This window comes from Balaenoptera physalus (genome assembly GCF_965194825.1).
Source record: "Balaenoptera physalus genome assembly, chromosome: 5".
Lineage (NCBI taxonomy): Eukaryota > Metazoa > Chordata > Mammalia > Artiodactyla > Balaenopteridae > Balaenoptera > Balaenoptera physalus.
This window is the reverse complement of record NC_138884.1, coordinates 83,519,844-83,544,182: the sequence shown is the minus strand read 5'-3', so window position 1 is coordinate 83,544,182 and position 24,339 is coordinate 83,519,844. Positions and strand designations below refer to the sequence as shown.

The 24,339-nt window shown below is 36.9% G+C and overlaps 1 protein-coding gene across 14 annotated transcripts in view; it reads left to right on the top strand.

Annotated features, from left to right (window-relative positions):
• The window catches only part of GRXCR1 (glutaredoxin and cysteine rich domain containing 1), a 364,380-nt gene that overhangs the window by 95,573 nt on the left and 244,468 nt on the right, over positions 1-24,339 (top strand). For 3 of the 14 annotated variants that reach the window (XM_082464266.1, XM_082464257.1, XM_082464264.1), the window contains 2 exons: positions 12,219-12,457; positions 13,088-13,495. The exons of 6 other annotated variants lie outside the window; for them this stretch is intronic. Coding sequence is in view for 1 of the 8 variants with exons in the window: in XM_082464261.1 (XP_082320387.1) it covers positions 12,448-12,457 (10 nt within the window). In the remaining 7 variants the exon portion in view is untranslated. The remainder of the gene's footprint in view (positions 1-12,218; positions 12,458-13,087; positions 13,496-24,339) is intronic. 5 more of the 14 variants (XM_082464258.1, XM_082464261.1, XM_082464265.1 and 2 more) reach the window with 2 other exon arrangements.

Genomic DNA, 24,339 nt, shown 5'->3' with positions numbered 1-24,339 from the left:
AACACATTTCTTTTGTTTAGGTCACTGAGTTTATGGTACTTTGTTTCTGCAGCTCTAGCAAACTAACATGATTCCCATCCTTTAATGAAAGGAGGCTAGAGTCATGTGGCTGAGATGGAATGACTCTGGGATTTTCTTATCATTTTGTCTGGGACATCATCTAATTACAGAATTACTTTTAAACTGCTGTGGGCTTTAAGAATTGAAGCCAAAGGTGTTTGTTTACTTAGGAGGACTATGTGTTATTGAGGACTTCAGAAGCTGAGTGTTTATTTTCCATGTAAAAGGTTGTTCCAAAAATTTCTAGTATTATATATATATATTTTTAGGAAATGTGTATAAAGGCTGGATGCTTTGAAGTCTTAGTAATTATATTATGATTATTTAATCTGCTAAAAATAGAAATATTGGCTGGTAATTTGCCTTCATTTTTTCTTCCTGGAAATCTAGCATTTCAAATTTTTTAGCAGCATGAATATTTTTATGGACTCTAAAGTTTAACGGTGCAAATAATTTGCAACTGAAATATGTCCATATCATGCGTGGTCAAGGGTCTGGGAACCTGAGGAACAAATAGAACACCACAAACCAGTTTTTTTAAAATATCCTAAAAAAAAAAAAAAAAAAAAAAATCCTGAGAACACTTTGTTTTTTGAGGGTTATGGCTAGTGAGCATAAATCTCACAAGAACTCCCAAGATTTCCTTCACGATTGAAAAGATAAAGCCCACCTTTCCAATTATATTTTGAAAAAAATGGAAGAAAGTACAAATTGGTATCCCTAAAACTGTTTAGTCTGCAGTGGAGATAAACAGACACTCCTCTCATTGATGCATATTTAAAACCTCAAAATTTAGTGTTAAAAATAATAATGTTTCCATGTTTTATGGTTTTCAACTCCTAAGCACTTGTTAGAACTTGTGATAGTGTAAATTATGACTGGGATAGGTGAGTATTAATTTACTCCCTGGGGAACATGGCATGTTCAAGATTTCCTAAAAACAGATTTTTGCTGTATACCTTATATACTATACTTATAATTTCTTTATTTTAATTCATTGTCTGGGTATGTTCACTAGGAGGTTCATGTCTGTCCCCACCCACTTCTATTTGCAGCCCCCATACCCGGCACCTTCTGGTTATCTGAGGAGACTCCCAGATATTACATCATTTCATCCATGAATATTTGTTTGTCTCTTTAAAAGATAACGAATTGCTTAAAAACATAGCCGCAATACCATTATCACACCTGAAGAACTGACAACAATTCCTTAATATCAACAAATATCCAGTGTTCAGATTTCCCTGATTGTCTCCAAAATAGTTTTTTAATCTTGGTTTGTTTTAATCAATTTCCAAACAATGTTCACACATTCACTTGGTTCTCAATGTCTCTTAAGTTTCTTTTAATCTATAAACTCCCCCAATCTTTTTTCCCTTAGCTAATTGTTGAAAAAACAAAGCAGTTTCTCATAGAGTTTTTTGAATTTTGGATTTTGATGATTGCTTCTTTGTGAGGTCATTTAACATGTATTTTTGCCGCCTGTATATCCTGAATACAGGCAATTTGATCTAGAGGTTTGGCTTGATGGTTTGATCTGATTTAGGTCTTTTTTTCAGGAATACATGAATAATGTCTGTTTGTTTCTCTTTTTGTGTGTGTGATCTTAGTAATCATTGATGAGCATTGCCTAGACTCATTATTTAGGGGTTTGAAAAAAATTATGACTAACATTTCTTCATCATTTAACAGCTGGAATATTACACTTTCCATTTTATACCAAGTGTTATATTTCTAGAACTACACAAGATTCCTTGATAGACCTTAGGCTTTTTGAGTGTTTATGTGAACTCAGTTGATCCTTAAAATAATCCTGAGAAGTGTTTGTGGTGAAGTATCCCTGTCCTCATTTTACAGAGAAGTTAAATCACTTGTCTGAAGTTCAGTGGCAGAGCTGGAGTATTTGGAACCTGGTCTCCTGGTTCCTAGTCCATGCTCATTCAAAGCTGGCTCACTCGTGAGGCACAGAGACCATAAAGTTCCATTTGGAAAGGAAGAAATAATTCCATGGTTAAAAAATGCTCAGAGTGTGCAGAGTGTACTCAACTTTGTTCATCATTCAGCACACAAAAAGATAGAATGTGTATCTTGAGAAAGCCTAAAGAATACAAGACAGGCTGATCCCAGAGTCCCTAGCTGCCTTCCTTTCTGCTGCCCTCCTGTTAGGGAATAACATCCTTTTCTTTTATGAGCTTGGCTATCAGGAGAGAATTGGATCTGGTAATCTATCATATGCACAGGTAATAAAACTATGGCTCTGCTCTAAAATGCGTTAATAAGAATATTAAGTTGATCTCTCATTGTTGTTTTGATTTATATTTCCCCAATTAGTGATGTTGAGTACCTTTTCATATACACGTTGGCCATTTGTATGTCTTCTTTGGAGAAATTTCTGTTAAGGTATTTTGCCCATTTTTAAATGAGGTTGTTGTTTTTTGTTTGTTTGTTTTTGCTAGTATTGAATTATAGGAAGGAGTTTTAAAATGTATTTTGGATATTAACCTTTCATCAGATATATGGTTTGCAGATATTTTCTCTCATTCCACAGGTTGCCTTTTTGACTTTGTTGTTTCCTTTCCCGTGCAGAAGCTTTATAGTTTGATGTAATCCCACTTGCCTATTTTTGTTTTTGTTTCCTGTCCTTTTGTTGTCAGGTCCAAGAAATCATTGCCAAAGTCAGTGTCAAGAGGTTTATTCCCAATGTTTTCTCCAAGGAATTTTGTGCATTCAGGTCTTACATTTAAGTCTTTAATCCATTTTGGGTTGTTTTTTGTGTACAGTGTAAGAAAAGGGTCCAATTTTATTCTGTTGCATGTGGATATCCAGTTTTCTCAGCACTATTTACTGAAGAGACTATCCTTTCCCCATTGAGTATTCTTAGCACTTTTGTTAAAGATCGGTTTGCTTTATATGTATGGGTTTACTTCTGGGCTCTCTATTCTGTTCCTTTGGTCTATGTCTGTTTTGATGCCAGTACCATACTATTTTGATTATTGTAAAAAAAATGATGTATGGTATACTTAAAATTTTTCTAAGAGGGTAGATCTTATGTTAGGGTCTTGATAGATAGATAGATAGATAGATAGATAGATAGATAGATAGATAGATAGATAGATAGATAAATGAATAAGGTGGGAGGAAACTTATGGAGGTGATGGATATGCTTATGGCATTGATTATGGTGATGGTTTCATGGATGTACGTATATTTCTAAATACCTAGAATTATATACATTAAATATATATAGCTTTTTGTAATATGCCATAATATTTCAATAAAGTAGTTTAGAAAAAGTATATTGAGCCAGCATGTGTACTACAAATACTTATAGCACGAATTATGTTTGGTGGTGAGAAGTAAAGGAAGGAGGACATGAAGGAAATCTTAGATAATTTATATATGTATATGAAATATATTTTTCTCCTTTTTTTCACTTTCTTTTCATTGATGTATAGGGGATGTAGAATATCATATAATAAGTTACAGGTGTACAATATAGTGATTTACAGTTTTTGTTTTTGTTTTTGTCAATCCCAAACTTCCTGCTTTATCTCTTTGAGGATATTATTTTTCTTTTATATTCGGGACCCAGTGGTTCCAGTAGTTCGAATTCATGCGTATGTATCGTTTGGCTCATTGTCTTTCTTTAGTAATTCTTGGGGGTCTCATTATTTAGGCTTCTGAATGAGTGTGTGTGTAATTATGCTTTTAAATTTTGTGGAGCTGGAGTAATAAATACTCTACCAAACTGTAAGTAATTTGTTTAAAGAAAAAAAGATTCCTTACAATTCCTCTTTAATTGTATAAGAAGCATTCACTAGGTTAAACTGTCTGAAGAAAAGCTTGGTAGACATCAATTCAAATTGCTTTTCCTCTCAGAACTCTTCTTTTATGAGGAATTTTTCATTTTTACTCCTCCTTATGGGTAGGTTGAATCCCTAAAGTGATTTGGATACAGTAGTACTCACAGAATACAAACAAGAGAGTCAAAAGAAAAGGTGTTTTTAAGTAACAAGTGCTACATGTAGCTTAATTTCATTAATTACATTTTCAATCTCGTTTTCTCTCTCTTCTCCTCTTGGGACCCCTATAATGTGAACGTCGGTTCACTTGATGTTAGCCTAAATATCCCTTAAGCTATTCTCATTTTTTAAATTTGTTTTTCTTTTTGCTGTTCTGATGGGGTGATTTCCATTACTCTATCTTCCAGATCTCTTATGTGCTCTTCTGTATCACCTAGTCTACTGTTTATTTTTCTGTAGAGTGTTTTTCATTTCAGTTTTTGTATTCTTCAGTTCTGACTGGTTCTTTTTTATTTTCTAGCTCCTAGTTAAAATTTTCACTGTGTGCATCTGTTCTTTTCCCTAATTCAGTTAGCATTCTTATTACTAATGATTTGAATTCTTTACCTGGTAAATTGTTTACTTCTGTTTCATTAGTTGTTTTTTTTCACGGGTTTTCTCTTGCTCTTTCAATTGAGGCAAATTCCTCCATCTTCTCATTTTGCTTATTAACTTTCTCTCTCTCAGTGAAATTAGATGCAACAGTTACCTATGGCGGTCTTAAAGGGGTGTCCTTAGGTGGGAAGATCCTTATACAGTGTGTGTGTGCCCAGGGTCTTTGCTGGGAGAGCTGGATTTGGTGTGAACACAAGTCACATCTTTCCTCAGGATGTGCTGGCAGCTATCACCTTGGTAGGAGGTGGGGCTGGAGAAGGAGTGGCTAGGGCCAGATCCAGGTGTGAGGTGCGTCTTCCCCTTGGTTAGTGGCTGTCACCACTCTATAGAGGCAGGGGCAGGTCCCATGTTGCCGGAGCAGAAGCCCTGAGGGTTGGCCTCAGCTGGCTCAGTTCCCTTTAAGTGTGTGCTCTTTCCCCTCCCAGCATCAGCACCCTTGCCACAGAGGGGAGCAGTGCTGGAGCAAGAGGGGCTGGCTGGGTGTTTGGTGAAGGTCAGCATGTGAACTGTGTTGGTCTGGCTGCCGTTAGAGATCCAGACTGCCTCTGATGTGCTGCCTGTGCCATCGCCAGTAATGGCTGCCCCCTCCCTGATCAGAGGCCGCTTAGGGTCAATTTATGAGGGGAGCATGTTAAAGAAAATAATACAGCAAGGAGGTATAGTCAGCATTTATATAGATGCTTTAACAATATAGCCTCAAAATATACAAAGTAACAATGGCATAATGGTGGGGATAAATAGGTATATCAACATATGTTGCAAGAGATTTTAACATGCTCCCCTCATAAATTGACAAATAAATCAGACAAATACAAACTAGAGACATAGAAGAACCGAGTAATGTAATAAAAAAGCTTGAACTATTTTATATACATAGATGTATGTATGTATGTATTTATGTGTGTGTTTGTGTCTCTGTGTGTCTGTGTGATTATACTGGGCACCTGGATAATCCAGGACAATATCCCCCTGTCAAGATTTTTAAGTTAATCACATCTGCAAAGCCCCTTTTGCCATGTGTACTGGGTTGAATTGTGTCTCCCAAAAGACACACACATACACAGACACACATAAGCGCAAAACACAACTCAACACTGAAGCAACTGAGAATACAAATGATCACACAGGTTACTTACAAAATGTCCTCTCATGGAAAATTTACTAGACCATAAAGGAAGCCTCAGTAAATTCCAAGGAATCAATATCATCTGGGCTACATTCACTGACCATAATTGATTGACGTTAGAAATTTTAACAAAGGAAATAAGTGTAGTTTACATAATCTTAAATGTCAGGTTTTATATTAATAAACAATCATGGGGCTAAAAAGCAGATCATGAAGGGAATTATGAAGTTTTACAACTCAAACAACAGTAAAGCCTCATATGTCATATTTGCTAAGGTATGGCTAACACAGTCCTTTGACAGAAATGTATAGTTTCAAGTAAATTTAGCAGGACACAGAGTTTGAAAATGATTAAGCTAAACATTCAATTCAGGAAGTTGAAAATGTAACAGAGAAAATCCAAAAAAATAAACAGAAAGAAACAAGGAAGGAGGAATTAATAACAATAAAAGAGAAATTAATAAAATAAAGAATTAAAAACAATAAAAATGTCAACAAAACTAAAAGTCTAAGCAAGGAAAAGAAAAAACAAAGTGAAAACAGAAACATGCAATGAAAAAGAATAGTAACTACAGATATAACATTTTATATCAAAAGCAATGTTATGAACAACTATATAAGAATTTACCTGATAACTTATAAGAAGTCATTAACTATTTGGAAAAATATAAAGTGTCCAAATTAGAAGAATTGAATAGGTCAATAAGCAGTAGAGATGTTAAAATGGTGGCAAAAGACCTCCCTCCCACCGAAACTTTGTAGCCCCCGTCTGTTTCAAGGGAATTTCTACTAAATTTTCAAGGAAAAACTCTTACAAATTTTATTCCAGAAAAGAAGCACTATCAGCTTATTTAATGAGATTAGTGCAATCTTGATTCCAATATCAGGTAATGGCAATAAAAGAAAATTATAAGCCAATTTCACTTGTTAATGCATGTTTCAATATTATAAATTAAATATTAACCAATTGAACATTTGGTTATTAAACAATAATTCATTATTCAGATCAGGTTTATCCCAGTAATCCCAGATCTCAACATAAGAAAATATAACCAGAGAATTTACCATATTAACAGACAATAAAGAAAAAGAAAATAATATGACTTTTTAAATTGATGCAGAAAAAGTATTTGATAAATGTAAACACCTATTTGTTAGATAAGTTAAATAAATTGCATAGAAATATGTTAAAAGCTAGAGGGGCTATACTAGAACTATATGTTCTAGGATCTAGGACAAGCTTAGAGTTTTGTTGATGGCTTGGTCCCATCACTTAATTCACTGTACTTTTATTGAAGTTGCTCTTCCATCCCCAGAAGGCCATTAAGGAGGACAGCAAGAATTTTGCTGAAGCATAAAATGACTGGGCAGAAAATAATCAAAGCAGAGGATGAGTTTTAGCTGCAGCTTTTCAAATAGCCTAGGGCAGAGTGGGGTGAGAACTAGGAAAATCAATACGAAAATGTTTATAAGCCAAGACATAGACCATTAGTTGCCTGGACAAGTTTACTCATTCATTCCCTAAACAGTAAATCCCTATAATTTAACTTTTGCTCTTACAAAAATAGTGGAACTTCTGGAGAAAAGATAATACTATTTCAGTAGGAAAAAGATCCTACTTCTCAGCCACAATCACAGTTAACACTTTGGTCTACGGCCAAGTATATATACCGTGGAAGAGAAAAAAATAATCCGTAACTCTAATGGACTACCAGTCTGTTTTGTTAACCAAAGACTTAACATGACTTAATATGGCTTTGAACTTTCTGAGTTCAGCAGGTGTTTAAATAAGAATTTTACTCTCATGAGGTTTTCAGAGCCCCCCCCCCCGTCACATGTTTAGGAGCTTCTTCCTTGTAGTTCTCTTGTGGTAAGTGATGCACTCTCCTCTTACTCTCTCCTCAGTTGCTAGCAATCTAGCAGGCCATATATGCAAGTGGGTTCTGTTGGATAGAACATAATATAAACCTCCACAAGGTCTCTCTTTTGTCATGACCAGTATCTGGTGCACTGGAATCCTTGATGTACCCTTGGACTTGATAAGCTGTACAGTGGAGGTAGACCCCACAGTCCTTGGGTTCATTCATCAACAGCTAATCATCTTACCTTTAGCTCTTTATATCTGTCAGGTGGGAGTCCGATTCCAGTCTACGGGGTTTCCCATACTGCATACATACTAAGCTCTTTCAGTAGTACCTGTGAAGGCCCTCTAACTAGCTTCCAGGTGAGAATGAGCACAGCACACCTCTCCATTAGGGGCAATTTATTAACAGAGTTCTTACCTGAGAAATCATCTTCAAGAATTTTCTTCCCATTGAAAGAATCAAGCATTTAATCACCTTCTCCTATATGAACTATACCTCAGGGCAGTCAAACAGTTCATGAGGGTGTTTCTCTCTATAAAATTATCATAGCCAATAAACAAAGAAGGAATAATAGGATGCAAATATCACCTTTTTGTGAACCCTCAGTGATATAGTTGATCTAGGAAATGATCATTTATAGCTGTTACCCCCACAAAAAAAGAAACTACTAAACATTTTATGCTTCTTGATAGAAGTATATACCACCATCTCTAAAGTATTCTTGCCAGAATTTTTCCTTGAAACAGATCAAGCCTCTAGATTTAACTAGCAGCTTACAGGAATTACAGGGGACAGACAAACATGTTAAAAGACACCATGGGGAAGCAGTCATTAAAATCCAGAGTGTGGAAAGCTTTATTGGATAAGTGATCTTATTTTTTTTAAATAAATAAATTTCAAAGGAATAAATGTGGGCATGGAAAAATCTTAAGGAATTTAAGAAACACGGTCAAATGCAATGTGTGATTCTTATTTGACTCCTGATTTAAACTAAACACTTTAAAATGTACAAGACAGTCATGGACATTTGAATACCGACTGCTTATTTGACGATTATTAAGGAATTATGGTTCATATTTTAGATGTGATAGTGAGTGACACCATGGCTGTGTTTGAAAAAAAAAAACGGCCCTTATATTTAAAGGTATACAATGAAGTAATTGTGTATAAATTGATACTGATGTTTGAGGTTTGCTTCAAAATAATGCTGAGAAACGTGAACCCAAGCAGTTTCTTCCAGAGCCTAATGATGAAGTTATTCTGTAAAGAAATAAATGTGAAAAATAAGGGATTTGTCAGGGAAGAGTAACTGCCCAGTTTCGTTGGTCTCTAGGACCATGTAGGGATAGTCAGAGATAAACTTAGAAAGGCAGGTTAGGGTCAAAGCTTGGAGGGCCTTGGAAAATAGGCTAAGGAACTTTAAAGGAAATCATTATTTCAATATGTAGGGCACCATAATGCTCTGTACCAAAATTTGTGATAAGATTTAGTGCTAATTTGGACTCCCCTGGTGGCGCAGTGGTTAAGAATCTGCCTGCCAATGCAGGGGACACCAGTTCGAGCCCTGGTCTGGGAAGATCCCTCATGTTGCGGAGCAACTAAGCCCATGCACCACAATTACTGAGCCTGTGCTCTAGAGCCCACGAGCCACAACTACTGAGCCTGTGTGCCACAACTACTGAAGCCCACGTGCCTAGAGGCCATGCTCCGCAGCAAGAGAAGCCACCACAATGAGAAGCACGTGCACCGCATTGAAGAGTAGCCCCTGCTCATCAAAACTAGAGAAAGCCGCGTGCAGCAACGAAGACCCAATGCAGCCAAAAATAAATAAATAAATTTATATATTAAAAAAAAAGATTTAGTGTTAAGTGCTAGTCGCCATGGTTTGTCAAAATATTGGAAGCTCCCTTTGATGGAAGATGAGTTTTGAAAACATTAGATCTGTGGAAGTTGAACAATGGATTTTGATGACATATTCTTTTCTTAATGGTGATAGGAGCTCTTTTTAAAATAATTTAATTTTATAACCTAGATTATAAATTTCTAGTCTTGAAGGCCTAGGAGAACCAGAGTTATAAGAATACACTTGTTCTGTGTCCTCTAGAGCAGGATTGAACCCACCAAGTTTCATAGTATTATGATTACAATTAAGATTTAAATTCTCTGTGGTGTTTTTTATTTTGTTTTTTCCTCAATTTAATGTTTTTTGAATCCATAATATTGTATATTATTTCTAGAAATATTTCCCTCTACAGTACAATGCTGATTTGTGACTTTGTTTTGCAATATGTTTTTTTAAATTGGACTTTGTGGAAAATCACCTGAATGATAATTAATTATAAGCAGAATAAATTTTATGGCAGAGTGAAAATTATTTCAAAAGTCATTTCTTCTTGTTGTAGGTGGCCTCTGTTTCAGTTTTCTTGGCCCATACAAAACAACTAATGTGAAAGATAGGCTCTCTGTGATTGCATGCTTCCTGCCTTTAGAGTAATGAAGATTTTGGAAAGACATCATCAAAGCAGAAATAGAAAGCTTGTTGCCTCTTTTGAATTAACAATAGTTTATTATATTTATCATAAACTCTAGTTTCCTAACTAAGTAATATGAAATGCATACAGAGTTTGTGTTATCTACAGATTTAAATTTAATCATTTGGTTTCAAGTTTCAGATTTGATGGAATCTATCAAGTTTTACAAGGCATGTCTAGCAGAGCACAGTTTTATAAGATTCACAAGTGTCTTAGCTGGAGTTTCTACAAGGAGAGTATGGGACAGGAATTCTTGTTCCAGTGGTTTTTGTTTGTTTGTTTGTTTTTTTAGGAAAGCACTTTCAGGTGAAGGAAATTGAGGAAAATAGGATAGGACAGGAAAAACAAAAAACAAAAAACTGAGCCAGAATATGGGTCTGATTCCACAGGAAAACGTGGAGGACAAAGTGTACAACCAAGTCATTTCCTCCTGATGGGAGTCAGTCAGGGCAGTGGTCTTCCCTTGGGAGGGGTGGGCGGTCATAGCCTCCCAGGTGAGGCTCCTCCTGTTTGTGTGAGGGCCAGTCACTAGAAATGGGAGTAGCTGTGAGCTTTATCAACCAATGCTCACAGTAGCTGGGGAAAAGGGGGACGCCCCTGTTTACATGACGTGGGTGGGTACCAACAACATCCTTTACCGTTTACCCTTCGAACTCAGATACACTTACATTCAGGCACAGCCTCTCGAGAATTCTGATTGGAAAAGCTTACAAGAGGGTTACTGGGGTAAAATCCAGCTGCTGCTGCTGCAGTTTGTCCTGAGGCCATGTGTAATATTCATTACCTCCTGCCTCCACTACCAATTCTAAATTCCTCTGCCCATTGATGAGCATTTCTGCCAACGTGTGGTTTGCCTGGTGGGGGTGACCCAGGCCCCATCCTTAATTTGTGAGTTGTGAGCCTCTTGGTCACTCTGTCTTTATCAGGTCGTGCTTGCTATACTTTCCCATTTACAGTAACGACTGGGAACGAAAGTCACGTGGCTATCCAGAGTGAGTCCTTGGTGATGCTGGATGGGAAGTGTGGCCAGGAAAGGACAGGCAAAGCCCTGTCTGGAATCCAGGGTCAAGCATGGGTAGCATGGAACATTTGCCCTTTCCAGAGTGTAAGAGTCTGGTCTGTCTCACTGAAAGATGGTTCCATATTGGGGGCACACTGTAGTTCTCTGCTGCTGGCAAGTTAGACGTTCAGCAGTGGCAATAGCAAGACTAGCATTGGTGAGAAGGATTCCAGGCCCATGTGAAGGTCCATTTCTTCCACCATGGCCATTCTAGTTCATAGCTATACTATTCAGTTGCCAGAGAAGCTAAATATATAAGCTTCTTTATATAAATAAACAATTGGACAGTCATGCTGTCCACTTGAGTGCTGGATTCCTCTTCTGAAGTCTGTTCTCCTAGCAGACATTCACACGTGATACAAAGGTCCTCCTTTGTCTTCCTTGAACAGTTTTTTAGATGTACTGTTTTCTTAGTGGTTGCTTTAGGTATTACAATGAACATGTGTAACTGCAATAACAATCTCCTGAAAAAATACTTTACTACTTCAAGTGGAGTATAGGAACCTTATTTCCATTTAAGTCCCTTAACTCTCCCCATTTAAAAATTTATTTCCTTTACACACATCAAGCACCCCCTGGGGTGGTGTGTTATAGTTGCTGCTTCAACCACCAGACATGATTAAAAACCCATGAGAAGAAGGATAGTCTATTATATTTACCCCCTCCCTGCTTTTTTTTTTTTTTTTAACCTACTGTGTTGTTATTTCTACCTTTCTGAAGTCATTTTCTTTCTGTTTGAAGGATTTCTTTAAGGCATTCTTTAAGGGTAAGTCTACTGGGAACAGATTCTCTTAGTTTTCCTTCATCTGAGAATGTCTTTTTTTCCCTTCATACCTGAAGGATATTTTTGTGAAGTATAGAATTTAGGGCTGACAGTTTTTTTTTTTTTCAACACTTGAAAAATATGCTAAATTTAATATAGTATAAACCAATATTTCTAGGGCTAAAGTTGCTAAAGTTTAATTATATGATTGCCACCTAAATAGCCTCTTTTGATTGGAAAAAGAAAAGGGAGGGTATAATTTCACTCCTGTTATATTATTAGAAATATTTCTTTTTGACTGAGGGAAAATGCACATGAAAGCTTTTCTGTTTTTTTTTTTTCTGCCTGCTTTCTAGGTAGTTGCTTCTTTCTTCTTCTTAGGAAGCATGCAGAGAGAAGAAGCATCTGTTCTGAGAGCAAGGAGGATGAAAACATAAATTAACAGTTCAATCCCAGTGAGCCGCCTTCTGTATCTGAGTCAGAGAGAAGAGAGCCAGTTACACAAAAAATCATCTGTGGGGAAGAGTAAGGAGTTTGGAATCAGCCACATCTGCCTTTGAATCCTCTCTGCCATTTACTAGGTGCATGATCTTTGGTGAGTTATTTAACCTCTCGGTCTTAGTTCCTTGACTAAAATTGAAATAATAACACTTACTCTTTGGGTCATTGTGGGATTCAGACAGATGAGATATATAGACCTCTAGGCTGTGATAGGTTCTCAATAAGATTCTTTCAGTTGTCTTCCTCTTTCTTCCTTTAATATTGAGGAAATTTAAGGTTAAGGAAAGCCCACCAGAAAAGATGTTTGACTTCCTCTTGGGAAACATGGTGAACTGGCAAAGTTAATATTTCATGGGAAAGGTACTATTTGAATTATTTATTTCTTTAAAAGTTGTGATGTTAAATTTATCATCTTTGAAATTTATAGAGTTACTATTATTTTAATTTCTTTGGTTATTTTAATAAAGGTAAGTGTAACTGGATTTTATCAGTATGCATCTTATCAGGAGAGAAAAATCATGAAGTAACTTGAACAGGGAAAATTTAATATAAAGAATCACTAACTCTAATAAGAGATTGGAGCAATGCTTCTTTCACTGGTGAGAAGTAAAGAGAACTCTAAAGAATACAGTATAACGGGTATAAGGAGCAGTCCTTATCCATAGGGCTGAGAAGATCACCCAAGGAAGAGCTCCCACTCATCCTCCCCCTCTCCACACTCCAGGATTGAGATCTGAAACCTACTGCAGAAGGCACAGTCCTCACTGGATGTCAGAAAAGTCACTGTGATGCTATCCTGGGGGAGTTTGCTGGAAATCTGCTCTCAGGAAGCTGCCTTTCTCTAGTGCTCCAGGGAAAGTTGTTCGTGAGGAAGTATCTCACCTGAAGCAATGCTACAAAACTGCCCAAAGGTGGTGTCACTCTTCTCCTGACCACTCTGCAGGAACCTGGCTCTGGAGAAGCTGGACACACCGTAGGAACCTGGTGCTGGAAGCTGCCTGAGCTGTAGGACGTGGGCACTAGGCATGTGCTGCAGAAGTCTGTGCAGAAGTGAGCACATGAGAAGCAGGAGGCAAAACCCTTTCCCCCTGTAATGTCCCTCCAGCAGTCTCTACTGACGAAGTGTGACATGGTACAGTTGACAGTGGAAAATATTTAAAGGGCCCATTTTCACAGAGCAGGGAAATAGAAAGAATTTGGACCTGAGAGGCAATAATTTATGACAGGCATATAAGGGGTAAAGAATTCATGATTGGAAATCTCTGTTAGGACTTAATAAAAGTGATTGTCTTAAACTTATACAATGTATTGGCTTAATTATTCAAACCCTGGTATCAATGTATCAGTGCCTCCTGGTGATAGCATATTGTAATTGCATTTCAAATCTTTGTGCCTGTTAGAAGCAGCTTTTATAATCGAAATTTTAGAACAGGCTATAAGATTGTAGCAAACATTACTCTACATCCATAGTTCCTAAATTACAAATTACACTTTAAAAAACTTTCTAGTTAGAGGAACTTATCCTGAATAAGAGACATTATATAAATTTGAATGTGGTTTGATTTGATCCTGAAAGATTTATTTAAGTACCAGGGTCAGGAGTTCAAATGCTAGCTAATCCAACTGCTCAGGTAATCCAGATTAAGACCCTTACAATGGGCCACTACCAAAAAGATGTCCAGGTTGGTTTCCGACTTGCAAAAGGGGTTAGATACATGGTTGTAGAGTAAGTTCCTAATTCTAGTAACTGAGTGACTGCTGAGCACGTGAAAGGGTCAGCAGGACTGATGAGTATTACTAACAGACTTTATTAAAAGAAAATGCAGTGTATAATTTTTTCACTTCAATTTGTATAAATATAGATTTTTATGCATATTTATTTTATATTTACCTTACTTCTCCGTGATATTTGGAATTTTTGACAACACATTTCTTTTGTAAATTCTCCTCTCCTTTGTTTCACATGACCCTATTTATTTTCCTTTTCTAGGCTCTTTTCTTTTGGAGCATCATCTTAAGTGTCAGTATTCCTTAGAGTTCCATCCTTGATGCCCTGTCTCATTCTATATATTCTTTCCAGGGTAGCAGTTTAACATCACACTTAAAAATAGAGAACTTCAAGTTAGAGAAATCTTGGCTATTAGCTCTGCCACTTTCTGCTTTGTGATCTTGGGCAACTTAATATCTTCAGTCTCAATTTCTTCATCTGTAAAAATGAACTATGCTCTCTTACCTTTCAGAATTGTTGAGATTTTGAAATGAGAAATTATGTAAAGCCCTTACATTAGTGCTTGACTCATAGAAGATGGTGAATAAATAGTACTTATGATCATCTATTTTGTCAGTTTCAAATAATATGCTTATGATTCTAGATCTTCAACTAACGCTCCTCTATTGGACCCCAAATCTCTATACGTACAAACTATTTCAGGGTTTTAGTGCCAATTTGTGGTCTCTTGTAAGTCAGTGATGAGGATTATGTTGGTAAAAGGGGAACTGAAAAAAAATAAGGACATTTTGGGACTTCCCTGGTGGTCCAGTGGTTAAGAATCCACCTTCCACCAGTGCAAGGGATGCGGTTCTATCCCTGGTCAGGAAACTAAGATCCCACATGCCACAGGGCAACTAAGCCCACGCGCCACAACTACTGAGCCTGCGCACTCTGGAGCCTGTGCGCCACAACTAGAGAGACGCTTGCGCGGTGCAACCAGAGAAGCCTGTGCACCGCAACTAGAGAAACCCGTGTGCCACAACGAAGATCCCGCGTGCCGCAGCTAAGACCTGTCTCAGCCAAATAAATAAATAAATAAATTTAAAAGAAGGACATTTCAGTGCAGTTTTAAAATGAAGTCAAGTTTACGTAATTTAATAAATTGCCTTTTATATTAAGATTCACTCAGTTTTTGGTGTTGAAATATCCTTTTATAAAAATGAAATATTGATGTCAGTGGATAGATTTTTTAAAAAACGTATCCTGACTTAGCAAAATGAAAAATTGGCAGTCTTAAATTGGTCCCTCATGTTTATTTGGAAATTTTGCTGGTATGTGAAATCTGGAAGCTTAGGAACCTCTGATCTGTTGGACAGTTTTACTTGAATAAACCATAAGCTCCTCAGACTCGACACTGTGAAAAGTATATTTGTTGTTTCCTTCTTCCCCTAAACACAAAACTCATTTTTATTATATATCATAAAGTATGTCATAACTGTCCATCCCAGTTGGTTGTCAGAATATGTGAGTTATCCTCAAACCCTCCGTGGAGCTGTTACCCTTACATTCAATTGATCACCAAATCCTTTAGACTCTCTCTTGAAATTTCTTGATTTATACCCAATGCCACTGTTGTAATTTTTTGTTGGAATTATTTTCTTTCTACCTCCAGACTCTCTTCATTTTAATTCATTCTATCCTAAGCCGCCAGAATGATCTTTTACTTCCTTGCCTAAAATCCCCCAAGGTCTTCCTATCTCCTTTGGTGTTAAACTTTCATATAGACAAAAATTCCCTCCCTTCCCATCTGCTCCTTGTCCCTCACATGGATCCCTCACTGAGCCTGCCATAATTGGCTGCTTGCTTCTCTGTTGCCTTGCTATCTTTGCACATCCAGTTCCAACTGCTGGTAAATATCCTTCTCTCCTCATCTAGAAAGTTCCACTTAGTCCTTCAAGATTCAGTGCGAGTTTCTACCATCCTAAGCCTTCCCAACCACCCCCATCTGAGTCTTGCATCTCTTTTCTCTGTCCCCAAATCTTTGTTATAGCACTCTACCACAATGGGATGCAATTTGGGGGGTACATAACTAGGTTTTATTCCCATCTGTGAGAAACTGATGGTGGTAATCACGCCTTCCACCTCAGTACTTAATAGAAACCCTGATACGTTATAGGTGCTCAGCAACTACTAGCTGCATGACTATAAGCTTAACATCATCCAGTTAATGATTCTGATAGACCATCTTTCTGTTCCTAAGAACTCTGCAGATCAAAGTGTTAAGAGAAAAATGATAGAAGGCCATAGTCATTGTATTTCTATTATAAACTCCCTACTCAGGAAATCAAGACAGATGTATAAAAACTGTGTTTAATGTGTTGGCACTTTTTTTATACTATTTATTTTCATTATTGAATTAAAGTGTGTGGATGAGGTATGAGTGGGAGATGGGCAAAGGGAATAGGATGCATATTATTGAGCATGGCTACACGTTCCTAGGCTCCAGCTCTGCTCTGCAACCAGGATTTGTCTGTAAATATGAAATGTGCCCTCTCCTTTTAGGTACTTAGGTATGTCTTCTATGCTGTGTGTAGTGATAACCAGAAGTATAAATTAAAAAAAAGATTATAAAGTAAGATCATCTCATCAAACAGCAGGGCATATCTGAGAAAATAAACTGCCTCACCCACTCGGAGAGGGCAGTTGAGCTTGATGAAACGCTTCAATTATTTAAGCCTGATCAAAAGCTTAACTTTTCTTATAATCTTGAGCATCATATATGTTCCTGATGGTATGAAAATGCTCTGATACTGTTTCAGTTAGGATGCGTAGGTCTGCAATTAAGAAACACCCAACGATCATTTGAGACATTTTTCTTCTCTTATATTACAGAGTCTGGAGGAGGCAGGACATCTAGTTCATCAGTGCAGTGATGTCATCAAAGACCCAATTTCTTTGACCCTTTCTGTTATTAAGCACATTTAATTTTTGTCCTCCTTTATTGCATCATGGTGGCAAGATGGCTGCTGAAGTTCTAAGCATCATTATGACATACCATTATCCCAAATAAGAAGGAATCAAAAGGAGACATTAAAATCATTATTGGCAAGACTAACCCATGATTCAGTCCTTGGGGCTGGGCACACTGTCAACCCAAACACAGTGGGCTTCTGTTAGCAAGAAAGAAGGGAGAAGATGGGTAGGCAACTAACATTGTCTGCTTCCTACTCCTTCCCTTTTAACTTTGTGAAATATGACAGTGTCACAAAGGCTTCATTTTGGGGTGTTACTTCTACTATGTCTGTAACCAGAGCAATCTTCTGTCTTCTCCTTTCTTTCCTCTTCCCTCCACAACTTATAACAAGTTGTACTATATATTTACTGCTATGTGTTAGGTTAAAAGACACGAACTTACCAATATTAACATATTTTTCCCATGAAAGTTGAGCGATTCCCCCAAATAATTCGGGATTAATGGAAAATGAATAACCATGGACAGTAAGTGAATAAAAGCTGCTTAAAGCCACCAGAGAATGTTTTTAAAAATGGGGAAGGGCTTCCCTGGTGGTGCAGTGGTTGAGAGTCTGCCTGCCAATGCAGGGGACACGGGTTCGAGCCCTGGTCTGGGAGGATCCCACGTGCCGCGGAGCAACTAGGCCCGTGAGCCACAATTGCTGAGCCTGCGCGTCTGGGGCCTGTGCTCCGCGGCAGGAGAGGCCGCGATAGTGAGAGGCCCGCGCACCGCAATGAAGAGTGGCCCCCGCTTGCCACAACTGGAGAAGGCCCTCGCACAGAAACGAAGACCCAACACAGCCATAAATAAATAAATAAATAAAATTAAAAAAAAAAAATGGTCCACATTAAAAAAAAAAAATCTTAAAAAAAAAAAATGGGGAAAAAAATGTAATTTACAATTTAAACCAGTGAAAGATTCACACTGGACATTTTCATTTGGAAAAAAAAAATCACCTGTTAATCACATTTCATGACATTTCTAGAGATTGACAATAATGGACGAGGAAATGCCCATTTTTATTTCTTAAATTTGAGGACTCTATCCAGTCATGTACTGCAGAGAGAGACAATATATTACCTTGTGGCTTTCTTTAATAGTGTGTACTACCATTTACCTTATGCCTTCTCTCTGACCCAGTTGGAATTATCACAATGGCTGCACATATATTCAAAAAGACCTGGAACTCAATGGAGAAGAATTAATCTTCCTACAGTAGAACACTTAAAATTCAAAAAAGATGAGTGGAAAAAGTCAGCACAGAGGGGAAAGACAAGTGTCTCAAACACCCAAACATGGAGCAGATCCAGCACTTTGCAGGGGCCATAGCCAGACTTTGTAACAGGAGAGGAAGTCATCTGGAAAATGGCATTTCTCACACACCAGCTGTAAGTCAATCTCCCGGGTAATAGTATCAAGTTAAACAACCTTTGCAAGTCTCTCATTTCTATGAATGTAATAAGATTCCAGCAACAGAATCATTCTTTTGTTCAGTGGTTTCCCACCTGCTGCTCACATCCTGCTAAAGTCATCTTCTTCTCGAAAGTCTTGCCCATCAAGTTTCATATGCTTAGTCCCAAATGTCTCTTTTGTGGAAGAATTAGATTAATATTATTAGAAGTCACCCTGATGTGCAGCCATAAGAAATAAAACTGAGTCGTGATCATTAAAATGTAGGTCATTTAACAGCTGGGAAGGACAGTGTGAGAGCTCTTGAGGAAGTTAAGAAATGGGAGGAAAGAAAGAGAACTAAATAAAAATACAAAAGTGGCAAAAAAGCAATGAAGATGTTCAGAAAATAAGGGAGTAAAAAGTAACTGTGTTACGCACAAGACAACAGCAAGGTGAGAAAAAAGAATTGTATTGGTTGGGAAAGTGTGGATTACAGTTCTGACTTCACTAATTATTCCTGCAATTTTGAACAAGACACTTAATTTTTACTTTTTAAAAATAGCTTTATTAAAACATCATTTACATTTCATACCATTCACTCATTTAAAGTATACAATTCAGTGCTTTATAGTATATTCACAGAATTATACAATTGTCACAATCTAACTTGAGAACATTTCATTATCCCCAAAGAAACATAATACCCATTAGCAGTCACTGTTTATTCACTCTGCCCCCAAACCTGGCAACCACTAAGCTACTTTCTGTCTCTATAGATTTGCCTATTCTGGACATTTCATATAAATTTCACTTAATGTAATGTTTTCAAGGTTCATCCCTGGTAGAGCATGTATCAGTACTTCATTCCTTTTTATTGCCAAATAATATTCCATTATGTGGATATACCACATTTTATTCATCCATTTAGCAGTTGGTAGATATTTGAGCTTTTCCCTCTTTTTAGCTATTGTGGATAATGCTGCTATTAGCATTTGTATAAAAGCTTTTGTAAACCACTTAATCTTTCTATGACCTTATCTGTAAAGCAAAACTAAGAGTTTATGCTTTATGTTTCCACATTTGAGGAACTCTTCATTTTAGGTTTCTAATTGATTTATGACATAGGTATTGAAGAATACAACATAGATGCAACATAGATGCAGCTGATATTCCTAGTAAAACAATTAGCAATAGCATATACTACTTCCCCCTTGCAGTTGATAAATAGATGAGAGTTCTTCAAATATTTGTTAATTAACAGGCCATGTTAGTGTCATGGAATGTTGCTAGTTACCATATTTCCTTTTCTCAGAACTAATGACAACATTTGATACACTGAGAAAGTTTTGCTAATTTGGTTAATTTATGAAAAAATTATATAGATAGGAATACAAAGTTTATTGATTTCACATTGACCTGAAATAATCTTGGACATCATAGCTTACAAATGGATTCATTCCAATCATAACCATTTGCCATCTGTTTCCTTTCCTGAGAAGCAATAAAAGAATGTATTAATTTGTAATCAGAATGTGATGAGACACTACATCCATGAATATTAGAATCTATCAAGAGGATCCTTTTGGTATAGTACCAATTAATCAGTCATTGCTTTATGTCCCAGGAGAGTGAGCTATAGGACCTACATAAAGGCTCCTTTGCCCTCTGGTATCAGGTTGGATTTCGCCAATGGAAGTCACCAGAGATCGGAGAGCAGGAAAATGATGAGGGATATTCTTTCCTTTATTATCTTCCTCAGGCTGAGGGATTGCCACTGGATGTGTTCCTCCATCAAAGTCCACAGTTGGTGTCTACAGCTTTAGGTCTCAAAGGGTCATGGTAACCATTTGCTCCGTTACCAGACCTAGTGGAGCTAGTGTTGCTGATCCCAGGGTCCCTTCACCATTTTTGCTTTCTCTTTCTTGATTCTGTCCATAATTTCATAAATGGATTGTTCATTAACTCACTTTTTTATTTTTTTTTTGAGTGTTTCTGGTACTTGCCAAAACCTTGAAGATACACTTTCTTTCCTACTTCCTTAGCAACTACTCTCTCTTGAGAAAAATTGTTCAGAACTTGTAAATAACACCAAAAGGTGAACAGAATGTCCTTTTATTATCATATGGGGTCATTGTTTTACAGGTCCATGCAAGGATTATCTAAGGGAATGTACTTTGTTCAGCTCACAATTTATTGTGACTTAGTGAAGTTACATGCATAGTTAACTTATGCATTTTGCCCTATAGTGATGTAAATAAGGTCTGTCCACATTTTCTCTTCTGTAAAAAGATAACTCCAAAGGCTTCAGTTTTTTGCTTTGCAGGATATTAATCATTTTGCACTTACTGAGCAATCTTATCCTTACATTTCCATATTAAATTACTTATAAATAAATTAGCTATTCAAATCACTTTAAGCTGGTCTTAGTATCTTATGAGTTACCTCTTTGTTTAGTGAGTTGAAGGCCATCTTTGATACATGTTCATTTTACATTTGCATGAGAATCCTGATTTTATCTTTTTGAAAATTCTACTTTAGCATCTCTTTGGACTATCTCTCCTGTATTATCCCCACATCTTCAATCTGCCCTTACCTAGTGGTTTTTTCCTATGTTCATGTAAAGCATATTCAAATCTCTCCTTTCATTAAAAAACAAAACAAACCCTGGAAGTTTCCTCTGTTTGCATTTATACTTTACACTTTTTGAAACAGTTGCCTATGTACACACACATTTGTCATTTTTTCAACTCACTTCGACTTCTCTTTCTATTGACAGGATTTCTTCCTCCGATTCTAATGAAACTGCTCATATCAATGTAAATCAAGACCTCCTTATTTAGTCGAATAAACACTTTAAGTTCTGAAGTTATTCGAGTTCACCATAGCACTTGGCAATGATGTCTCTTTTCTTGAAATATTCTTTTAGCTCCCATGGTATCCTGCATTCTTGATTTTCTTCTTTCTGGTTGTAATTCTAAATCTTTTGACTGTCTTTGAGTGGTTGTGCTTCAAGGGTTCTCAGCTGAACCTTTTTTTTTTTTTTTCTTCTTGTTCTTCATATACTCCGACATGATCTTGTTCTCTTTCATGACTTCAATTACCATTTAGTTCCATGGCACAAGCCTAGCTTTATCTCCCAAGCACCAGATCTGCATATCCAGCTTCTGTCGAACATCTCAGATGTCCCAGTACGTCTCAGACTCCCTATAGTATCAAAAGAACAAAATGCTTTCACTCCCTCATTTGCTGCATGCTCTGTGCTTTCTACATTAGGGAGGAGTGCCACCATGACATGGTTGCTCAAGGCAGAAACAGACAATTTTCTTAAATTCTTCTTCCTCACCTCTTGTATACAATTAAACTCTAAATTGAGACAATTCTACCTTTTAAACATTTCTCAAGTCTATTCTTATCTGTATCCTAACTCCTACTTTTTGGGTCAGGCCACAATCATTCAACTGCCTCCAAATTAGCCTTCCTGCCTCTATATTTGCCTGTTCCATGCCATTTATATAAAATGCAAATCGAATCTCTCACTTTGAACCCTCAAATAGCTCCTGTTTTCTTTGGATAAGTCCAGTGTGTTTATCATGGTATATAAAACCCTTCATCCTCTGACCCTGATTTCTGCCACAGCCTCATTTCTTGTATTTCATTCACCAACTCTTTGCTCTAGTCATAGTAGGTGGGGATAAAAGCCAAGCAGAACCCAAGCATTGAAGTACATCGAAATAGGCTTGCTCTGTGTTCTCTGCAGAATAAATAAAAATTTGCAAATTTTGGTCAATGATTTATTTGTGCTTATATAATAATAGTTTTGTGGGAGAGATAGTCTTTTGTAGGCCACTTGCTGTCCTTTATGTCTTGCTGAGTGTGCTAAGATTGTAAGGCCCTAACTGCTGTTTACTGGGGCCATTTTTCAGGGCTGTTTATGCAGTTGGTAATCTTGAGAGATGAGGTGATATCTCCTTCTACACCCACACAAAGAGTAAGCTAGTTCACTCCTTTCTATAAAAGTGGTGGATTCCCCAATCTCAGCGTTTCTCAGCTGGGATGCACATACTCTGCATGTATAACATCCATCTGGCCCCCTCCCCATCTCCTTGTGAGATCTGGGGGCAAGAAGAACCATTGTAAATATACTGATGCTCCAGCTGTTTGCTGTGCCATGAGGAACAAAACCCTTTTTCTCTAACTCAGGAGTTTTGTCTCTTCTGCCAGCATCCAGGAAAGAACAACAGACTAATTTATTAGCTTGTAAATCAAATCAAATCTTAGACCTGACCATTTTATGTTTTAAAGTAGTTCTTTTACTTCCAAGTAATTTTAAGAAATGTTGATAAAAATGCTGCTTTTTTTCTGAATAAGAAAATAAAATAATGAATGGTCCAGGTCAATATTTGCATCTGGCAGCAGTACTTGAAGGCAGTTTTAGATGGGATTCTCAATAGTGATAAGTCAGCATTTGGTATCAACTTCTATATGATCATGGGACCTAAGGCAATGTTAGGAATGTGAAGTCATGTTATTCTCAGGGGCATCTGAAGGATATTAGGTGATTCATTATTTGTTTTCTTTTAAAAATGTTAGCACTTAAAAAAAAAAAAGCACAACATGAGAGTTGTGAGTTAAGTTTTCTTTGGGGTCAAATGAGGACTATAGCCCAGAGACAGCCATTCAGATAGCTCCGAGGAACTGCTCCAAAGAGGTGGGGGGAAGGTCAGTATATACGTGATTTTAGTGAAGGTGGATACATGCAGTCAAGCACACATTTTGGCAGAAGGTTGCTGCTAGTCATGAGGAGCCAGATGTCTCCATTAATGATTTTAGTGCTTTTCTAGGTATGAGAAGATGCAAGAAATTGGGCTCATACAATCTTCTCCTGAAAATACCTATCTGATGGCCCGTTCTGCCAGTTTTTCCCAGAGCACGGAGAGCCTCATTCCTGATCTTCACCTTGAACTCCTTTCAGGGTATGTTGAAGGTCAGCGACTACAGTGGCTAGTGACTTCATGCTTGTAGAACCAGATGGCGAGTGACAGTTTTTAGTTGGAAGCACCTCTAACATATTAGCACAAGCACAGGAACGTGGATCATCCAATCCTGGTTAGAGTACTTGAACGAATGGACGGACACTGACCTGAATGAGAAAGTCCCAAATCAAACTCATTCTTCCATTAATTTATTCTGAGAACAGCAAGCACCTACTAATTTCCAGGTACTATTCTGGAAAGTATGGATATAGAAATAAGTGACAAGATCCTTGAATCCTTATAGAGATTACAGCTAATGGGAGAGACTGACATGCAAACATTTCTAATATAACGTAATAAGAATTTTGTTAATAATAATCATATAGCCATAGTAAAGTGCCAGTGTGCATGCGTGCACGTGCCCCAAACACAAAATACCTTTATTCCACCACCCAGAAAAGAGCACTACTGTTAATAGCTTGGTAAATTTGGTAGATATCCTTATAGTCTAATATTTTACACCCCCTGAGAATACATGAATACTATATATATATATATATACTCTCTATATGTAATTATTAAAATACATGATAAATGCTATTTATACTGTGCTATGAATTTATGAAACTTTATCTCCCAGAAACCTTTATCTATGATAGTTTATATATATAACTATATATACTAATATGTATACTAGTTTATATATACTAGTTTATATCTATATATACTTATTTATATAGCTTATAAACTAGTACACTCATTTATTTATATATATAAATCATCAAATATATCAATTTATATACTGTATATAAACTAATATTATATATTATATATTTTTATATATAGTAATATATTAGTTTATATATATAAAGACTAGTTTATATATA